This window comes from Lolium perenne, chromosome 7 (genome assembly GCF_019359855.2).
Source record: "Lolium perenne isolate Kyuss_39 chromosome 7, Kyuss_2.0, whole genome shotgun sequence".
Classification (NCBI taxonomy): Eukaryota; Viridiplantae; Streptophyta; class Magnoliopsida; order Poales; family Poaceae; genus Lolium; species Lolium perenne.
The window spans coordinates 25,254,017-25,275,829 of record NC_067250.2 but is presented as its reverse complement, the minus strand read 5'-3'; the positions used below and the strand labels follow the sequence as shown (position 1 = coordinate 25,275,829).

Genomic DNA, 21,813 nt, shown 5'->3' with positions numbered 1-21,813 from the left:
ATACGTTTTGGACGTATCAACTCCCCCCAAGCTTAGCTTATTGCTTGTCCTCAAGCAATTCAGTTAACAACTGAGCGATAAAAGAACTTTCAGGAACACATTTGTTCATATGATGTAAATATTCTCATGCTATGGCTAACACTTAGATAGTTCATAATAAGATACATGCAAATAAGATCATCTAACAGCTATGTCAATCATGGAGAGGTACCAACAATTAATAATAAGCATCATGAATCATGTCTGTAAGCAGGATTGCAATGTTCATAAAAGGGTATAATAAAGTGGTATCTCGCTTGCCTGTATTTGAACAGCAAAACATAAATGCTTAGGCACCTCTGAAGTTCATAGAAAGACTAGAAATAGAGATTGTCAAAGATAAAAGCATCAAAGTTATACCACAATCAATAATATTTTGAGACAAGCATATTGTACTAAGAATGACAGCTGTGCTCTCAAGAAAGTGCTCAAAGAAAGGATGGAGACACAACATAAAAGTAAAAGATTGACCCTTCGCAGAGGGAAGCAGGGATTAACATGCGCTAGAGCTTTTTATTTTTAAAGCAGGAGTAAAATTATTTTGAGAGGTGTTTGTTGCTGTCAACGAATGGTAATGGGTACACCAACTACCTCGCCAACCATACTTTCAAGAGCGGCTCCCATGAAGGATGTTATCTCTACCAGCAAGGTAGATCATCCCTCTTCTCTTTTGTTTACACACGTATTTTAGTTTTATTATGGGTGACACTCCCCCCAACCTTTGCTTACACAAGCCATGGCTAACCGAATCCTCGGGTGCCTTCCATCAATCACATACCATGGAGGAGTGTCTATTTGCAAAATTAAGTTGCTTACTGATGAATCAGAGCAAAACATGTGAAGAGAATTATTAATGAAGTTTGATTAATCGGGGCTGGGAACCCCATTGCCAGCTCTTTTTGCAAAATTATTGGATAAGCGGATGTGCCACTAGTCCACAATGAAAGTCCGTCAAGAGTAAATGACAAGGTTGAAAGTTAAACACCACATACTTCCTCATGAGCTATGAAACATTAACACAAATTGAGAAGCATTTTGAAAGTTTTAAAGGTAGCGCATGAGAATTTACTTGGAATGGTTTGAAATGCCATGCATAGGTATTTATGGTGGACACTTTGGAACAACTTGGTTTTCAGGTGTTTAGCGACAAATCAAGAGAGCAGTAACTGTCATAATCATGCTTGCGGCAAAATAAATTAACGGAGGCATAAAATTGATACAAGAACTCTGAAGCAATGTAAATCATCGAGGCTTAATTGACTTTTGTTCAGTCATATGCATGCGTGAGCATGTGCCAAGTCGATATAAATGAATTATTCAGAGGAGGATACCACAATGCCATACCTACTTATGAATAAAACAATGCAAGCAAACATCCATGACATGCTACTCATATTAATAAATTGGAGCTAAACATGAGAGATCATGAACTACTAGACTTTCTCAAATGACATATACCTCACATGAACCAATTAAGCATGCTCACATGGATGAGTATATGTACAAAAATGAAAACAAATAGAGTTCATACCAGCCTCTCACCACAATCCAATTGTCGTAGATCGTCATTATTGCCTTTCACTTGTGTAGCTTGGATAATATGAAATGAAAACCACGCTCCAGCCACCGAAGACCATTGAACTCAAAATGAACTTTACAAACCAAAGAAGAACAGCAAATATTTTTTGTGTTTTCGAATTGGAAACAAGAACAAGAGGAAACAACGAACAAAGCAAAATCTTTTTGGATTTTCTTATAGCAAACCAACGATAGCAAATAAAGCAAAGTAAAAGCAAGAAACCAAAACAAACAAATGGTGAAGAGAAACAACAGAAATATTTTTGGTCTTTTTGTGTTTTAGGAAAGAAACAAAACAAAAACAAGAAATAGCAAACTAGAAGACTCACATAAACACAAATCAGCAGAAATTCGTCAAACTTGACAGCAGTACAGTACTCGATTTTTAAGAAATTCTTCCACTGCTCAAATCGAAAAGTGTTCAACTAATGAAAGTTATATAACAACCTGGGGAACATGCTCAATAATTGGCTTCGCAAAATAACGTTCTGGCTGTTTTTGAGAATTTTTATGGTGACAACCCAGAATCTGTTTTCAATCAGCACTTCCCAAATATCATCTCCCTCTCATTAGAAAACCACTCAAACAAACTAAACAAGTATGTACAAGTATCCAACAATCATAATATGCAAAGAATGAGTGATGCCGGTATACCTCCCCCCAAGCTTAGGCTTTTGGCCTAAGTGGAGTTCAACCCCAGCGAGGCCATGAGGTAGCATCTCCGTAGTACGACGAAGATGGATCATATTCCGGGTATGTGCTAGAGGAAGCACCCGGATACGTGACGGTGTAATCGTAGGAGGGCTCGGCGTCCTCGGAGTCATGCTGCTGGTGGAAGTCTTGTATCTTCATCTTTTCCTCCACCTCCTCCTTAGTGCGCGACCATGGCTGCCTGTCAATACTGAACAAACCTGGCTGGGGAAGAGGAATTTCCTTCTCATCCCCGTCAGCAAACAACATTCTATAGACCATATTATCTAAAGTGGAATCAGCGGTAACAAAATGATGGCTTTTCATAGCAGCAATATCAAGTCTCCTAGGGGTTAATGGCACATCATTAGAATCAAGAGGAAGTCTTAAATGTGTTAAAATGCGCAATGCAATAGTTCCTTCAAAAATAGGCCCCCTGTTAGACAGGCGGCGAGCAATAAGAGAACCAAGATGATATGATGTCTGTCCAGTAAGTGCAGAGTTCAAGAAAGCAAGATGGTAACTAGAAATATTGCTAGTGTTCTCCCTACCAAGAATGCTAGTAGCAATGTAATAGGCAAAGTACTTAATGGCGGGGAGTTGGATGTTTCTTATCTTGCCACGCTGAATGGTGCGACAATCATCATCGGTGATCCCTCGATAGAGCTCCAACAGATCCCGGGGGTTGTCATCAATCCTCCTTGCTGTACCTACAGGGGCAATATCCAATGGAACACAAAATGCTTCCAAATCCATAGTAATAGGATTACCATAAATCTTGAATGCAACTATCGGCCCATATTGCTTGTTGTGGAACTTGAAGCTCTCGATGAAGATTTTGGTGAGCATGTAGTATTGCTCCCTTTCATCTCCCACGTAGGCGGCTAAGCCCGCCCTGTTGATGAGGGTGAAGAAATCATCCAATATCCCTGCATTTCTCAGAAAATCATAGCATGGAAAAGACGAAGCATTAGGAGCCCCATTGTCCTCTTCGGACGCGAAGCTAGGCGCGATAATATCCTCATTGTACGATCGCCTAAGTCGGGTGGCGGTCCTAGAAGGCCTCCCGGTGCTGGTTGTTCCCCTCTAAAACAATTCTCCAAAGTTGAACTTCTTCATCTTCCTTTTCTGAAATTTTTCAACAAGTGATATAAAACTTGATTTGGTGACATATAATCAAGGGGAACTACTATAGGAACTTGCTAGAGTACTAATCATGCATCAAAATTAGTTTTTACATCATAGAACAAGCATGCAAGCTTACTAAACATGTTACCTACAACAGCAAAATATTCAAGATATACTCAACCAAACAAAATTCTACTTGGATCATTGGAGGAGTCACATACCGGAGAGCAAATGTGCCAAATTTCAGCAAGAAATCTGGGCTGAGCAAAGAGATCGAAAAATCCTGAGCTCTTGAGCAAAAACGCGAGTGAGAGAAAGCTGGTTCGAGTTTTTTCGGGAGAGAGAAGATTCTGGGAGAAAGAGATGAAGTAGTGGGGCAAGGAGGGGCCCACACCACAGGGTGGCGCGCCCCCCTCCTTGGCCGCGCCGGCAGGTGGGGTGGCCCCCTGGGGTGCCCCACTGGTCATCCCCAGGTGCTTCCAGGTGCCTCTTTGAAAAATAGGACCAACGGTATAATTTTTGTGAATTTTTGAAAACTTTGAAAAATGCACATTTCTGGGTATTAAGTTTATTATTACTGGCCAGGAATTTTTTTGAAATCTCTAATTAACTAAGGAGCTTTGCAAATCAAAAGTGCTACAGCAAATAAAACAAGTGGAGGAAGAAAGAGATGTTGTTTACCCCGTCTATGCATATAAAAAGCATTTGTTAACAAGGTTGATCAAGTCTTACCACCAAATAAATTTTACATAGCATAAGAAGAAATAAACCTCAAATCAATCATGTTACCTTGAATTGTATTGATATCGATCCAATCATAAGAGTTTGATATTCTTCTTTAGGCTCATATATAGGACAATCAATTATTCCAATTTTGATAGTTCTCATATTAGAAATAGTATTGACTCCACATACTTTATCAATCCTCTTGGGGAAATAAACGGTATGCTCCTTATCATCAACATTGAAAGTAACCTTCCCTTTGTTGCAATCAATAACAGCCCCTGCGGTGTTAAGAAAAGGTCTCCCAAGAATAATAGACATATTATCATCTTCAGGCATTTCCAACACAACAAAATCAGTTAATATCAAGCAGTTAGTAGTAACTTGAACAGGAACATCCTCACATATACCAACAGGAATAGCAGTAGATTTATCAGCCATTTGCAAAGATATATCAGTAGGTATCAACTTATCTAAATAAAGTCTCTTGTAAAGCGAAAAAAGCATAACACTAACACCGGCTCCCAAGTCACATAGAGCAGTTTTAACGTAATTATTCTTAATAGAACAAGGAATAGTAGGTATACCTGGGTCGCCAACTTCTTTGGAACTTTGCCATTGAAAGAGTAATTAGCAAGCATGGTGGAAATTTCCTCATTGGGGATTTTCCTTTTGTTAGTAACAATATCTTTCATATACTTTGAATAAGGAGGCAATTTAATAGCATCAGTCAAAGGGATTTGCAAGAATAAAGGTTTCATCCAATCACAGAATTTATTATAGTGTTCTTCTTCCTTTGATTTTAGTTTCTTAGCAGGAAAAGGCATTTGCTTTTGCACCCAAGGTTCTCTTTCATTACCATGTGTCTTAGCAATAAAATCTTCTTTAGTATACTTTTTATTTTTAGCATGCTTTTCAGGTTCATCTTCAACTTCTTCTTTATCAGAAACATCATTCTTATTATTACCATTATTATTGTCATGTTCATTACCACTTTCAGTTTCAGCATCGGAAATAGAAATACTATTAGGATCATTAACAGGTTCAGAGGATTCTACAACATTTTTATGTTTCTTCTTCTTTTTCTTAGAAGGAGCACTAGGTTCAATTTGTTGAGAATCTTGTTCAATTCTTTTGGGATGCCCTTCAGGATATAGAGGATCCTGGGTAGAGACACCGCCTCTAGTTGTTACTTCATAAGCATGTTTCTCTTTAGAATTATTTTTTAACAAGTCATTTTGCACTTTAGTGAGTTGATCAATTTGAGTTTGAACCATTTGAAAATGTTTAACAAGCATCTTAACATCATTGGAGGTTCTCTCCACAATATCATGCAATTCACTAATAGCTTGAGAATTTTCCATTAGATGATTCTCTACTCTCATATTAAAATTTTCTTGCTTAACAATATAATTATCAAACTCATCTAAGCATTGAGCAGGAGGTTTTGAATACGGAATATCTTCCCTAGTAAAGCGTTGAAGGGAGTTTACCTCGATCATGGATGAAGGGGGAATTATCTCACATATATCTTCTATTGGAGGTAGATTCTTCACATCTTCGGATTTAATACCTTTTTCCTTGAGAGACTTCTTAGCTTCCCTCATATCTTCATCATTCAATTCAATTAAACCCATCTTCTTCAATATTGGCGTTGGAGTTGGTTCAGGTATATTCCAATCATCATGATTCCGGCTTATTCTAGCCAATAATTCTTCAGCTTCGTCTGGAGTTCTTTTCCTGAAAACACAACCAACACAACTATCCAAATATGTTCTAGATTCAATGGTTAGTCCACTGTAAAATATATCAAGTAGATCATTCTTTTCTAAATCATGTCCAGGTCGAGCTCTGATAAGAGAACAAAATCTTGTCCAAGCCTCAGGCAATTTCTCTTCATCTCCCTGGTCAAACCTATAAATTTTCTGTAAAGCAATATGTTGAGCACTAGCAGGAAAGTATTTTCGAAAGAAAACATCACGCAGCTCAGTTGGATTTTTAATAGAACCAGGAGGCAAATTATTATACCAAGTTTTAGCATCATCCTTTAATGAGAAAGGAAAAAATTTAGCGACAAAGTAAGTACGCATCTTGACATCATCAGAAAACAAGCTACTCATAGAAGAAAGTTCAATCATGTGTTCTACAGCACTTTCTTTTTCAGTACCACAAAAGGGTGCTTTCTCTACAATAGCTATATGAGATAGATCAAGAGAAAAATCATAATCTTTATCCTTAATGCATATAGGAGATGTGGCAAATTTAGGATCAGGAGATAACTTATGTCTAACAGTATATTGTGCGAGAAACTTTTTAATTTTTCTTGCATCAGTAGTAGCATTGCATCTATTAATAAAATCATCATTAAGCTCCACATAATCCTCATCAGGATCATCACTAGAATAATCAAGTTCAGGTGAATTAACAGGTGTAGCAGCATTAGGAGTTTCAGCATTTTCAATTTGGCTAGACCTAACAATTGTAGCATCTAGAAAGGATCCCAATGAACCACTATCATCAAGCACAGCAGAAATATTATCAATATTATGAGAGTTTTTAGATTCAGCAGAAGTACCAACAAGTGAAGCTTGCGGCGGTGAAACAAGTTGACTTATCACAGATGGTGAATCAAGTGTAGCAGAGGTACTCAGAGTTGTACCTTTTCTTGTAGTGGATGGTAATATGGCGACTTTAGGATCGCGAGTTTTACCCATGATGGAGAATTTGCAGTGAACAATATCAATCCAAGTGAACTTCCAAATAAAGCTATGCTCCCCGCAAGAACGGCGCTTAAAAAACAGTCTTGATAACCCACAAGTATAGGGGATCGCAGCAGTCTTCGCGGGTAGTAAAACCCAATTTATTGATTCGACACAAGGGGAGACAAAGAATACTTGGAAGCCTTAACAGCGGAGTTGTCAATTCAGCTGCACTGAAACAGACTTGCTCGCAAGAGTTTATCGATAGTAACAGTTTTATAACGATAGCAGTAGTAGAATAACAACAGCAGAGTAACAAAGACAACAGTAGTAATTATAGTAAACAACAGGATTAAAATACTGTAGGCACGGGGACGGATAACGGGCGTTGCATGGATGAGAGAAACTCATGTAACAATCATAGCAGGGCATTTGCAGATAATAATAAAACGGTGTCGAAGTACAAAGCAATCAATAGGCATGTGTTCCAATTATAGTCGTACGTGCTCGCAATGAGAAACTTGCACAACATCTTTTGTCCTACCAGCCGGCGGCAGCCGGGCCTCAAGGGAATCTACTGGATATTAAGGTACTCCTTTTAATAGAGTACCGGAGCAAAGCATTAACACTCCGTGAACACATGTGATCCTCACATCACTACCATCCCCTCCGGTTGTCCCGATTTCTGTCACTTCGGGGCCATTGGTTCCGGACAGCGACATGTGTATACAACTTGCAGGTAAGATCATAAACAATGAATATCATGATGAAACAATAACATGTTCAGATCTGAGATCATGGCACTCGGGCCCTAGTGACAAGCATTAAGCATAACAAGTTGCAACAATATCATCAAAGTACCAATTACGGACACTAGGCACTATGCCCTAACAATCTTATGCTATTACATGACCAATCTCATCCAATCCCTACCATCCCCTTCAGCCTACAGCGGGGGAATTACTCACACATGGATGGGGGAAACATTGCTGGTTGATGGAGAGGCGTCGGTGGTGATGGCGGCGATGATCTCCTCCAATTCCCCGTCCCGGCGGAGTGCCAGAACGGAGACTTCTGGCTCCTGAGACGGAGTTTCGCGATGTGGCGGCGTTCTGGAGGGTTTCTGGCGACTTCGACTTCTTCTCGTGCGTTTTTAGGTCGAGGGCGATAAGTAGTCCGAAGGAGGGCGTCGGAGGCCAGCCGAGGGGGCCACACCACATGGCCGCGCGGCCCCCCCTGGGCCGCGCCGCCCTATGGTGTGGGGCCCTCGGGCCTCCACCTGACTTGTCCTTCTGGCTCCGTCAGTCTTCTGGGAAAATAGGGCCTTCTGCATAAATTCCGAGGATTTTCCCGAAAGTTGGATTTCTGCACAAAAACGAGACACCAGAACAGTTCTGCTGAAAACAGCGTTAGTCCGTGTTAGTTGTATCCAAAACACACAAATTAGAGGTAAAATAATAGCAAAAGTGTTCGGGAAAGTAGATACGTTTTGGACGTATCAGTTATCACTAACACATATTCTTCACACCAAAAATGCTGAGAGGTATAGTTGTTCCGAGAAACTTTCTGTTTGAGCAAAGTTATGAACCATGGCATACAACTCGGGAGGAGGAACCGAAGTTCCAGGCAGGTCGGCACAGAGCCCGGCATGCCGAGTGCTGCTGGTTAACCCGACACACAACTCAGCATACCGGGTGCTGCTGCCGGGCAGTACGGTACCTGGACCGGCATGCCAGGTGGATACCAAAAATTTCGGTACCTGCCGGACCCTACGTCGGGTATCGCGACTCCGGCACCAAACGACTCTTTTTCTCAAGAGGACTATATAAGCCACTTCTTCTTCCTTGAAGAGGTAGGTTGACCAGTCAAAAATCTCAAGACATTTCTCTCTCTCACACACACATACTCCATTGTTGAGCTCCAAAAGCTTGAGATCTCCCTCCTCCTCCTCCTCCAACCAAACTCAAATCCCTTTGGGGAAAATCTTGAGGAGGCCTAGATCTACGATTCCACCAAGCCAAATCTCATTCCCTCTTGAGTTCATCCAGCTAGCTTGTTACTCTTGTGTTTGTGGAAACCCTAGGCGGCTAGAGTTGCTCGGAAGCATCAGGGTTGTGAATTTGCTCCAAGAAGAAGTTTGTGAGGGTATGAAGACTACCTCTAAAGTCTACCACGAGTGAGCGAGCTATTCCTTCGTGGGATAGGCTCTGGAGAAGAAAGTGAGCCTTCGTGGCGGAAGTCCTTCGTGGGAGCCACACCTCTCCAAACGTGACGTCCTTCCTCTCAAGGAGGGGAACACGGGAATACATCTTCATCTCCGCGTGCCTCAGTTATTTCAAACCGATCTGTTTACTTGTGTCATTTACTTGCGTAATAGCCTTCGTGCTTGAGTACCTTGTTTCATCATATAGGTTGCCTAACCTAGTTTGCATTATGCTCACTCTATATTCCGCAAAGTCTAAACTTGCAAAAGAAATCGAAGAAAATTTGTAGAACCTATTAACCCCTCTAGGTTACCCCTCCATTCTTTCAGCAAGGCATGAACATTTAACTATAAAAACAAAGAAAATTAGAATAGGAGCAACAAAAAAGGAAAAAAAAGGAAAAAAGGAAAACCGAGGGTTGTACACACGGACTGGGTTAGCTTACCACGCTCAATGTGAACATAGGTTTGGAACGAAAGAAATACACATGAACTTAGGTCCAGGAGCTTTAGATAGTCTAGTTTAGAAGAAGCTTTGGGAGCTAGATGTGCCAAGTAAAATCAAGATATTTGGGTGGAGGGCTTTACATGGCATGATTCGAGCAAAAAGTATATTGGCAAACAGACACGTTGACACACAAGGGGGTTGTCCAATCTGCCCCTCGGGCGAGAGGTATGGCGATGTTTGGGAATGAGAAACATGATAGACGATGTAATATGTACTAGCTGATCAGACTCAATGGTGTTCGAGAATATTATTACGAGGGGAGGTGATGTCCCAAATTTTGATAACATTGGTTTTAAGGAGCTTGTCAACACAGCTGGGTGGTACCTGTGGTGAGATAGTGCATGGCGAAAGAGTACACCCAACTTTTGGGTCAGCAATGTCAATATCTTCCTTTACCCAAAATTATAAAATGGCAAGGAAGATGATTAATGTACCGATGAGAATGGGATGGAAGAAACCTCTAGAGGGGATGATTATAATCAATATAGATGCCGCGTTGGATATAAATCTAGGATCGGATGCCACATGAGCGGTAATCCGAAATGACCATGGAACTTGTTTAGCAGAGGCAAACAAAGTCTTGAACTATGCGATTGACGGAGGCTTATGCTTTTAGTGAAGGTCTCATATGTTGGCACAACAGATTGAGCTTACCAATTTCGTAGTCCAAACTGATTGTATCCAGGTGGTGGATACGATGAAACAATGTGGTTTTTCATCGACATCGATGACAACAATTTATGATGAGTGTTCTATCTTATGGAGTGCTTTCGGCTGAAGACTATCATAGAGAGGCCAATGAGGCAGCACATGAGCTAGCTACGAACGCTTATATTTCAAGTTTCTCATGTACCTATTTGGGTCGATGAACCTCTAGTTTCATTTTGATGCTCTAGCCATGTTTGCAAATCAATAAAACTACTCCCTCTGGTTCAAATTAATTGTCTTAAAATGGATGTATCTACACACTAAAACATGTCTAGATACATCAACTTTTGGGCTATTATTTTGAATCGGAGGGAGTAGCAAAAAAAGGTCGGCCCCTGTACACAGCCGACTTGAGAACGAAAGCCCGGCCCAATTCACCAAAGTCGGCTGGAATCTCCCCGCCACACCGCCATGGCCCCACGTATAAAGAAATCTCCGAGGCATCGCGGCTCCGTCGGTTTCCTCTTCTTTTTCCCCCTCCATTTTAATCCCGACCCCTCTGGAAGTCGAACCCCACCCGATTCACTCCAGACTTAAACCCTAGCAGCAGCAGCCGCGGCGGAGGCTGCCATCGCCGCCGATGTGGAACGGCGCGCCGCCGCCGATGCCGCCTATGGCGGCCGCGCCGCCGCCCCCGGGCACGGCCCTCCCCCCGCCCCCGCCTCCCCCGGCCGCCGCGCCGCCGCAGGCCGGCCAGCCGCTCACGCCCGAGGAGCTCGAGGCGCAGCTCGTCGAGAAGGCCCGCAAGTGGCACCAGCTCAACTCCAAGCGCTACGGCGACAAGCGCAAGTTCGGCTTCGTCGAGGCGCAGAAGGAGGACATGCCCCCCGAGCACGTCCGCAAAATCATCAGGTAGAAAACCTTCAGATCCGCCCCGCCTCGCGGATGTTTCGCGCCTCCTCTTGTTGTTCCCGTGGCTAGGTTTTCGCCCTTTGGTGCTCATGTCGGCCTGCCTATGGTTTTAGGTCGTCCCGTAGCTCTGTGTAGCTTCGAACTAGCCACATGGGCGTCTCGACTGAAGTTAGTGGGTACGCGAGCATAGAGTTTGGTATCACTTATGGGATTTGTGGTTGTGCTTGTGATTCAGTAGTGCTTAGGTTTAGATTTGCATGTGTTATGCTCTGCTCATAATCATGTTTTTGGTGCTATTCTCTGCTTCACGATATGTGCTCACTGGAAATAGGCATAAATTTGCGGTCTCTGACTCTAGATATTAAATTAGGATTCATGATATACTCTCTCTATATATTTTCACCCTCTAGGTGTGCTGAACATGTCAATTACTTTGTTGCTTCAACTGTAAATTGTGCAGGACACAGGATTCATCATTCTAGATGTTGTTGATGCGCTAGTTTTGCTTATTTTCCTGTCTGCTAGTTGCTATAGAGCCTTCCTTGTGAAGCTATGTAGTTGGGTCTGGCTGGGCTTTTATGTGAGCACACTTTTCGGGTATATTAACTAGATGCCTCTGGTTGCTTCCGGTACTGTCATGTAGTTAACACCCTCCCTGGTCATTTTTTCACATGGCCATTCTTTCTCATCATACATATGGCTTCATGGCCATCAGTAAGTTATACTGGTTAAAGGCCACCCACTAGGTCTTTCATTGTGTTCTAAACACATGCGTGGCCAGATATGCAAGTCATGACTAAGAATGAGTTTATAATGACTTGAAGAATGAATTAAATGTTCCTTGCCTTGTTATGGATTGGAAATCTTTGTACATTTCAGTAGGCTTATGCATATTTTTTTTCTGTTGAGCAGGGACCATGGGGACATGTCTTCAAAGAAATACAGGCATGACAAGCGTGTATATCTTGGTGCTCTCAAGTTTGTGCCTCATGCGGTCTACAAACTACTGGAGAATATGCCGATGCCCTGGGAACAGGTACATCCTTTTACTTGCCACTGTATTAGATATGAACAGTGATGATCTTACTTTTGCCAAGATCACCTGTTCCATGAACATAGACTAATATATACTATTGTTATCAGGTTCGCCATGTTAAGATCTTGTACCATATCACTGGCGCAATAACCTTCGTAAATGAGATTCCGTGGGTAGTTGAGCCCATTTACTTGGCACAGGTAATCATCTAGACTTCATTCTTCTTTCGTGATCATCACTTTATTCTTTTTCTTTCTTCTTTTTATCATCCATCCTGGTGCTCCCGGTTTGTTTTTGCTTAAAATGCGTATCTTATCGTGCACTTTCCACAGTGGGGCTCAATGTGGATCATGATGCGAAGGGAGAAGAGAGATAGGCGGCATTTCAAAAGAATGCGCTTTCCTCCATTTGATGATGAGGAGCCTCCACTGGATTATGCTGATAATTTGTTGGATGTTGAACCGCTGGAGGCTATACAGTTGGAGTTGGACCCAGAGGAAGATGGAGCTGTCTATCAATGGTTTTATGATCACAAGCCTCTCGTGAAGACATTGTTTATAAATGGTCCCAGCTACAGGAAGTGGCATCTATCTCTTCCCATCATGGCAACACTCTATCGCCTTGCTGGTCAACTTCTGTCAGACTTGATTGATAGGAATTATTTCTATCTGTTTGACATGGAGTCTTTCTTCACTGCGAAGGCTCTTAATATGTGTATCCCAGGTAACCATGTTTTGCCTTTTCTTTTGTAAGCCATAAGCCATGTTTATGTTGCATGTTCTAAAATAGTACCACAACAAGTTAATCATAGCATAATAGATGTAGCTTCTCATTTGATGGTTGAATCAAAGTTACTCCCATCTGGTTATTTGACTATTATCTAGGTTTTATGAGAACATAAGCAACCACCCATCATAGATTTTATCATGCCCTGATGTTAAAATATTCAATTGCAGGAGGTCCAAAGTTTGAGCCATTGTACCGTGATATGGAGAAGGGGGATGAGGACTGGAATGAATTTAATGACATCAATAAACTCATCATCCGTCAACCACTCCGGACTGAATACAGGATTGCGTTCCCACACTTGTACAATAACAGGCCAAGGAAAGTGAAGCTTTGCATATATCATACTCCTATGATAATGTATATCAAGACAGAGGATCCAGATTTACCTGCATTTTACTATGATCCTCTGATAAACCCGATCACTTCAACCAGCAAGGTTGATCGGCGGGAGAAGAAAGCAAGTGAAGAGGAAGATGAAGACGACTTTTGTCTCCCTGAGCACGTGGAGCCTCTTTTGAAAAGAACTCCACTCTACACTGATACAACAGCTGCCGGCATTTCATTACTTTTTGCTCCAAAGCCTTTTAACATGAGATCTGGTAGAACACGCCGTGCTGAGGATATTCCTCTTGTATCTGAGTGGTTCAAAGAGCACTGGTAAGTACTGCAACGAGTTAACAATGCATTTCCTCGGTTCCCTCTATGTTTTACGTTTTTTCTCATGTTTGCATTCATATCTGTTTTGCAGCCCACCAGCCTATCCAGTTAAAGTCAGGGTGAGCTACCAGAAGCTGTTGAAGTGTTATGTGCTTAATGAGCTACATCATAGGCCTCCTAAAGCACAAAAGAAGAAGCATCTGTTCCGTTCACTGCAATCAACAAAGTTCTTTCAAACTACAGAGCTTGACTGGGCAGAAGCTGGGTTGCAAGTTTGCAAGCAGGGCTACAACATGCTGAACTTGTTGATTCACAGGAAGAACTTAAACTATCTTCATTTGGACTACAATTTCAATTTGAAGCCTGTGAAGACTCTCACAACAAAGGAGAGAAAGAAGTCTCGTTTTGGAAATGCATTCCACTTGTGCCGTGAAATTTTGCGACTTACTAAGCTGGTTGTTGACGCAAACATCCAATTTCGCTTGGGCAATGTTGATGCCTTTCAGTTGGCTGATGGTTTGCAATACATATTCTCTCATGTTGGTCAGTTGACTGGTATGTACAGATACAAGTATCGTCTGATGCGGCAAATTAGGATGTGCAAAGATCTGAAGCACTTGATATATTATCGGTTCAACACTGGTCCCGTTGGCAAAGGACCTGGCTGTGGATTTTGGGCTCCAATGTGGAGAGTGTGGCTGTTCTTCCTTCGAGGTATTGTGCCCTTACTTGAAAGGTGGTTAGGTAATTTGCTGGCCAGGCAGTTTGAAGGTCGCCATTCAAAAGGAGTTGCTAAAACAGTAACCAAGCAACGTGTTGAGTCACACTTTGATCTAGAACTTCGAGCAGCAGTTATGCATGATGTCCTTGATGCCATGCCAGAGGGCATCAAGCAAAACAAGGCCCGGACTATACTACAGCATCTTAGTGAGGCATGGCGCTGCTGGAAGGCAAATATTCCCTGGAAGGTCCCTGGTCTGCCAGTCCCTATTGAGAACATGATACTCCGCTATGTTAAATCCAAGGCTGATTGGTGGACAAATGTTGCTCACTACAATCGTGAGCGTATCAGGCGTGGTGCTACAGTTGACAAGACTGTCTGCCGCAAGAATCTTGGAAGGTTAACTCGTTTGTGGCTTAAAGCAGAACAAGAGAGGCAACACAACTACTTGAAAGACGGGCCATATGTGACACCTGAAGAAGCAGTTGCTATTTATACAACCACAGTTCATTGGTTGGAATCAAGGAAGTTCTCACCAATTCCTTTTCCTCCGCTATCATACAAGCATGATACCAAACTTCTTATACTGGCACTCGAAAGGCTAAAGGAGTCTTATAGTGTGGCAGTAAGGTTAAATCAGCTCCAGCGAGAGGAACTGGGTTTAATAGAACAAGCATATGATAATCCACATGAAGCTTTGTCAAGGATAAAACGGCATCTTCTTACTCAGCGTGCTTTTAAAGAAGTAGGCATTGAATTTATGGATCTGTATAGCTACTTGATTCCTGTATATGAAATTGAGCCTCTTGAGAAAATTACTGACGCATACCTGGACCAGTACTTGTGGTATGAGGGGGACAAGCGTCACCTCTTCCCAAATTGGGTAAAGCCTGCTGATTCAGAACCACCTCCTCTACTTGTTTACAAATGGTGCCAAGGTATAAACAATTTGCTGGATATATGGGACACAAGCGATGGGCAGTGTGTTGTGATGATGCAGACAAAGTTTGAGAAGTTCTTCGAAAAAATTGATCTGACTCTGTTGAATAGGCTTCTGCGGTTGGTCTTGGACCATAACATCGCTGATTATGTCACTGCAAAGAATAATGTTGTGTTGTCTTACAAGGATATGAGTCACACAAACTCTTATGGTCTTATTCGAGGTCTCCAGTTTGCGTCTTTTGTTGTGCAGTACTATGGGCTTGTTCTGGATCTCCTGCTTCTTGGTTTAACACGAGCAAGTGAGATTGCAGGGCCGCCTCAGATGCCAAATGAGTTCCTTACGTATACTGACACTAAAGTTGAGACAAGACATCCCATCAGACTGTATTCTCGATATATTGATAAGGTGCATATAATGTTCAGGTTCACTCATGAAGAAGCAAGGGATTTAATTCAGCGTTACTTGACAGAGCATCCTGATCCGAATAATGAGAACATGGTCGGTTACAATAACAAGAAATGCTGGCCTAGAGATGCAAGAATGAGGCTCATGAAGCATGATGTAAATCTTGGAAGAAGTGTATTTTGGGATATGAAGAACCGTCTCCCTAGGAGCATCACGACGCTAGAATGGGAGAACAGCTTTGTCTCTGCATACAGCAAGGATAACCCAAACCTGCTCTTTAGCATGTCCGGGTTTGAGGTCCGTATATTGCCAAAGATACGGATGACTCAGGAGGCATTCAGCAACACAAAAGATGGAGTATGGAATCTGCAGAATGAGCAGACAAAAGAAAGGACAGCTATTGCATTTTTGAGGGTGGACGATGAACACATGAAAGTTTTCGAGAACCGTGTCAGGCAAATTCTTATGTCATCAGGGTCAACAACATTTACCAAGATAGTCAACAAGTGGAACACTGCTCTCATTGGCCTCATGACGTATTTCCGTGAAGCAACTGTTCATACACAGGAACTATTGGATCTGCTTGTAAAATGTGAAAACAAGATCCAGACTCGCATAAAGATTGGCCTGAACTCAAAGATGCCTAGCAGGTTTCCACCAGTTATCTTCTATACACCCAAGGAAATTGGAGGTCTGGGTATGCTGTCGATGGGTCACATTTTGATACCACAGAGTGATCTCAGATATAGCAAACAGACAGATGTCGGGGTTACACATTTTCGAAGTGGTATGAGCCATGAAGAGGACCAGCTTATCCCTAACTTGTATCGCTACATCCAACCATGGGAGAGCGAGTTCATTGATTCACAGCGTGTTTGGGCAGAGTATGCTTTGAAGAGGCAGGAAGCACAATCGCAGAACAGGCGTTTAACACTTGAGGATCTGGAAGATTCTTGGGATAGAGGTATACCTCGTATCAATACTCTGTTCCAAAAAGACCGCCACACTTTGGCGTACGACAAAGGATGGAGGGTGAGAACAGACTTCAAGCAGTATCAAGTGCTCAAACAGAACCCATTCTGGTGGACACATCAGCGACATGATGGAAAGCTATGGAATCTAAACAACTACAGAACTGATGTGATCCAAGCACTAGGTGGTGTTGAAGGTATCCTGGAACATACCTTATTTAAAGGAACATATTTCCCTACATGGGAGGGTCTCTTTTGGGAAAAGGCATCAGGTTTTGAGGAATCAATGAAGTACAAAAAGCTGACAAATGCACAGCGTTCTGGGCTTAATCAGATCCCCAATAGAAGATTTACCCTTTGGTGGTCGCCAACCATTAATCGTGCAAATGTATATGTTGGTTTCCAGGTTCAGCTAGATTTGACAGGTATATTCATGCATGGTAAAATTCCGACCCTGAAGATCTCTTTGATCCAGATTTTCCGTGCACATCTTTGGCAGAAGATCCATGAAAGTGTTGTTATGGATCTTTGCCAAGTTCTGGATCAGGAGTTGGATGCTTTGGAGATTGAGACGGTGCAGAAAGAGACAATACATCCCAGGAAGAGTTACAAAATGAACAGTTCCTGTGCAGACGTCCTCCTTTTTGCTGCACATAGGTGGCAGATGTCCAAACCAAGTTTAGTTTCTGAGTCAAAGGATGTGTTCGATCAGAAAGCAAGTAACAAGTATTGGATTGATGTGCAACTTCGATGGGGAGACTATGATTCTCATGACATAGAACGTTACACAAGGGCCAAATTTATGGACTACACAACGGACAATATGTCCATCTACCCTTCTCCAACTGGTATGAATTTGATTATCCATGATACTTCCAAATTCTTACCCTGTCTGAATCTCTATATTTTATATTTATTAATTATTAATATTTCTTGCAGGGGTGATGATTGGACTTGATCTAGCATATAATTTGCACTCTGCTTTCGGTAACTGGTTCCCTGGGTCGAAGCCCCTCCTCCAGCAAGCAATGAACAAGATTATGAAGGTAATGATCATGTTAATTGTAACCAATCTAGCTTTACTTGTTATATTTCTACATTGTACTAGATGTCCAATACAATTAATGAGCTTGATTTTTTTGACAGTCAAATCCTGCCTTGTATGTGCTGAGGGAGAGAATACGGAAGGGTCTCCAGTTGTATTCATCTGAACCCACTGAGCCATATCTGTCTTCACAGAACTATGGAGAGATTTTCAGCAATCAAATCATATGGTTTGTGGATGACACAAATGTCTATCGAGTTACCATTCACAAAACCTTTGAGGGTAATTTGACCACCAAACCAATCAATGGTGCTATCTTCATTTTCAATCCAAGAACTGGCCAACTATTTCTGAAGGTCTGTTACTTTTTTCTCCGCATTTATCTCTAGTTTTCTTGTAATTATAGCACAACTGTGTAGCATCACAACTCGGAAACTAAAACAAAAATGCATCTTAATCTGCAGGTCATCCACACAAGTGTATGGGCGGGACAAAAGCGTCTTGGGCAGCTGGCTAAATGGAAAACAGCTGAGGAGGTTGCTGCATTAGTTCGATCTCTTCCTGTAGAAGAGCAGCCAAAGCAAATTATCGTGACAAGGAAGGGTATGTTGGATCCGTTGGAGGTCCATCTTCTTGACTTCCCAAACATTGTTATAAAGGGTAGTGAGTTGCAGCTGCCATTCCAAGCTTGCTTGAAGATTGAGAAGTTCGGTGATCTTATTCTCAAGGCTACAGAACCGCAGATGGTTCTTTACAACATATATGATGATTGGTTGAAAAGTATCTCATCCTACACCGCATTCTCTCGGCTTGTGCTTATACTGCGAGCACTACATGTCAATAATGAGAAGGCTAAGATGTTGCTGAAGCCTGACAAGACAATTGTCACGGAACCACATCATATCTGGCCAACTTTAACTGATGAGCAGTGGCTGAAGGTCGAATGTGCGCTCAGGGATCTCATCCTTTCTGATTATGCAAAGAAAAACAATGTTAATACTTCAGCACTTACACAATCTGAGATTCGTGATATAATACTTGGTGCTGAAATAGCTCCACCGTCACAGCAGAGGCAGCAGATAGCTGAGATTGAAAAACAGGTATGGCACAAATAATAGCATCTGCCTAGTTTCTATGCATGGCTAATCGTGTCTATTTTTCTCACGTGCATTTACTTCAATTTGCAGTCCCGGGAGACAACTCAATTAACTGCAGTTACAACAAGGACAACTAATGTGCATGGAGATGAGCTCATCATCACGACGACCAGTCCGTATGAGCAAGCAGCATTTGCGTCAAAGACAGATTGGCGTGTCAGGGCCATCTCTGCTACAAACTTATATCTCCGTGTCAACCACATTTATGTCAACTCAGATGATATTAAGGTCATCACCACAATTCCTTCTACTAGATTTTCCAATCACCAAATAAATCTGAATGTTTACTGACTGCGTTTATTCTGTCTTACAGGAGACTGGCTATACTTACATCATGCCGAAGAATATATTGAAGAAGTTCATATGCATAGCAGATTTACGGACACAGGTTGCGGGTTTCCTGTATGGGCTGAGCCCACAGGATAATCCTCAAGTTAAGGAGATCAGATGCATATCCATTCCCCCGCAGCATGGTACTCACCAGATGGTGACTCTGCCAACGAACCTTCCGGAGCATGAGTTCCTTGCTGACTTGGAACCGTTAGGATGGATGCATACCCAGCCGAATGAAGCTCCTCAGCTATCACCTCAGGTTTGTCCCCTATCATTTCTACCTTCAAATCCAACCATGTAATCCTTATCCAAAATAAGTAGTAGCTAAATATCAGCAAATCTATAATGTCTAATCAAGCACTAATGACATACTTCCATCAGCTAATTATATATTCCTAGACTCGTGTGTATAACATTTAGACATTAGATGCCTTGTTATACGGAATAGAAAACATGATTTTATCTTTCCAACTCGCACTGTGAAGTACATATAAACATATTGCTGTTAAGTGCATACATGCTGCAACTATGGTTTTCAATTCCAACAATTGATCTATTATGCTTACATGGCACCATTTCAGTTAAGATGGACTACTGTTTTGTTTAATATGGAAGTAGTATTTGACTACAACCTGAAAAGATCATAGCAGTTTTAAAAGCCCTAAAACCCCTCCATGCGGTTCCTAGTTGATGTCAGAATTTAAAAGTAAAACTCTCACTTGACACTCTCATAGCACAGGAAGTTCTGTGACTACGAAACATTATTGCAGCTCATTCTTTGATAGTAAATGCTGGCAGAATAGTAGTTACCAATACTCATGCATCACACTGCCAGGAGTGTATAAAATAGCAATCGCTCCATATAATTGAACATCTATAGCATCAACGAATTAAAGGACAAAATAAGCTAAATCCCTAGCATTACAGTGACAATAAGAAGAAACTTTTATTTTGAATAGTATTGCTAGCAATCATCCATGTTATGGTCACATTGTACATCATTGGAGGGACGTGTGATGTTAGATCTATCAGTTTGACAGTGGGAGATTGCTCGGATCTGTCAAACTCGTGCTTTCAGTATTAGATTCTGTTGCAGGGTATTTATTTTTTGCTTGTCACCCAGACTCTGCTGAACTATGTCTGCTGTTTCTTGCACATATAAAATTTAGTACCTCTTTTAGGCCTGATCCAGTCTTAAATACTGAAGTGTTTTTTCTGTGTTGTCTTGCAGGATTTGACATCACATGCGAAGATTTTGGAGAACAACAAGCAGTGGGATGGTGAGAAGTGCATCATTTTGACATGCAGCTTCACCCCAGGGTCGTGCTCGTTGACTGCATACAAATTGACACCAAGTGGTTATGAATGGGGCCGTAGCAACAAGGACAATGGGAGCAACCCACATGGTTATCTCCCAACTCACTACGAGAAGGTCCAGATGCTTCTCAGTGACCGCTTCCTTGGATTCTACATGGTAATGACTCATCTTAGTTGCAGTTGTTGTTCAGAACCACTTACTTACCTTTGACATATTATATTCACTAAACTTGTGTTTCCACCAGGTTCCGGACAATGCTCCCTGGAACTACAACTTCATGGGAGTCAAGCATGACCCGCAGATGAAGTACAACATGAAGCTGGGGACGCCAAGAGACTTCTACCACGAGGATCACAGGCCGACACACTTCCTGGAGTTCAGCAACATCGATGAAGGTGATGTCGCTGAGGGGGACAGGGAGGACACCTTCTCGTAGATCCCATACCGTAGCACGCTCTCTGCCCTATGTCATTAGCACAACGAAACCTGCAATGAACTCCGTGCAGTTTTGAATAGAATTATCCGTAATCTGTAACGAGAATGTGGTATGCTGTTTTCTGCCACAAGATTGTATATCTTCTGTTGTAAGCCAGCCCTTCGAGCGGGGTGCTGTACAAATGCACGCATGACAATGGTGGATATTTTGCCTAGCGACTGTTCTACTGTTGTTTGTAGATCTCATCAATCATCATGTTCTTTACTTTGTGGATTGGAATCCCCACTCTCTTGTTCGTGGAGTTGTGCGTTGGAATGATCGATCATTAAAACCTGCCAGCTCTATGCTTTTGGCCACAGGAAAATGTTGGCTTTGTACGGTTGTCCCCCTCGTGGTAGATCAGAACTGCCCTTTTCAGTAAGAAGTCGTTTGGTATCCATCATTTTGGACTTTGAATCCTGGAATTCATTTTAAAATTTCATAGGTGGGCTGTTTGGTTGCCATATAATTGGACGTTATTTTATTTAGAAAATCTAGCAAAATAACGGTACGGGTAAACACGATTCCGAGCTCAGATCTGTCATTCACGTGTTTATCTATGGAAACCATTTACAAATTCAATATTGAATTCTACTATCATTTGCAATTCCTGTAGCAACCAAACAAATGTCCATTTATGGAATTACAATATAAATAAAATGAATATATGTATTTATTTCAAAGTACTACAAATGAAAGCAAAGCCTGGCTTCCAAACGACTTCTAAGAGTTAATTAGATAGACAACACTCCAATTCTTAGCTATTTTAAACTTTCGAAAAACGCCACCACAATTCTATGTACATCTCACATATGCGCCATTAGAGCATCTTCAG

The 21,813-nt window shown here is 41.8% G+C and overlaps 1 protein-coding gene across 1 annotated transcript; it reads left to right on the top strand.

The window, feature by feature from the left end:
* The first annotated feature begins 10,777 nt into the window (after window positions 1-10,777).
* LOC127318060 (pre-mRNA-processing-splicing factor 8A) lies at window positions 10,778-21,188 on the top strand. Its single transcript, XM_051348678.2, has 13 exons — window positions 10,778-11,128; window positions 12,041-12,164; window positions 12,272-12,364; window positions 12,497-12,887; window positions 13,121-13,610; window positions 13,702-17,498; window positions 17,590-17,696; window positions 17,797-18,051; window positions 18,160-18,795; window positions 18,883-19,080; window positions 19,166-19,444; window positions 20,417-20,659; window positions 20,748-21,188. Exons 1-13 carry the CDS (start codon window positions 10,857-10,859, stop codon window positions 20,937-20,939), a joined length of 7,077 nt encoding a protein of 2,358 aa, XP_051204638.2. The 5' UTR covers window positions 10,778-10,856; the 3' UTR covers window positions 20,940-21,188.
* Window positions 21,189-21,813: the final 625 nt, after the last annotated feature.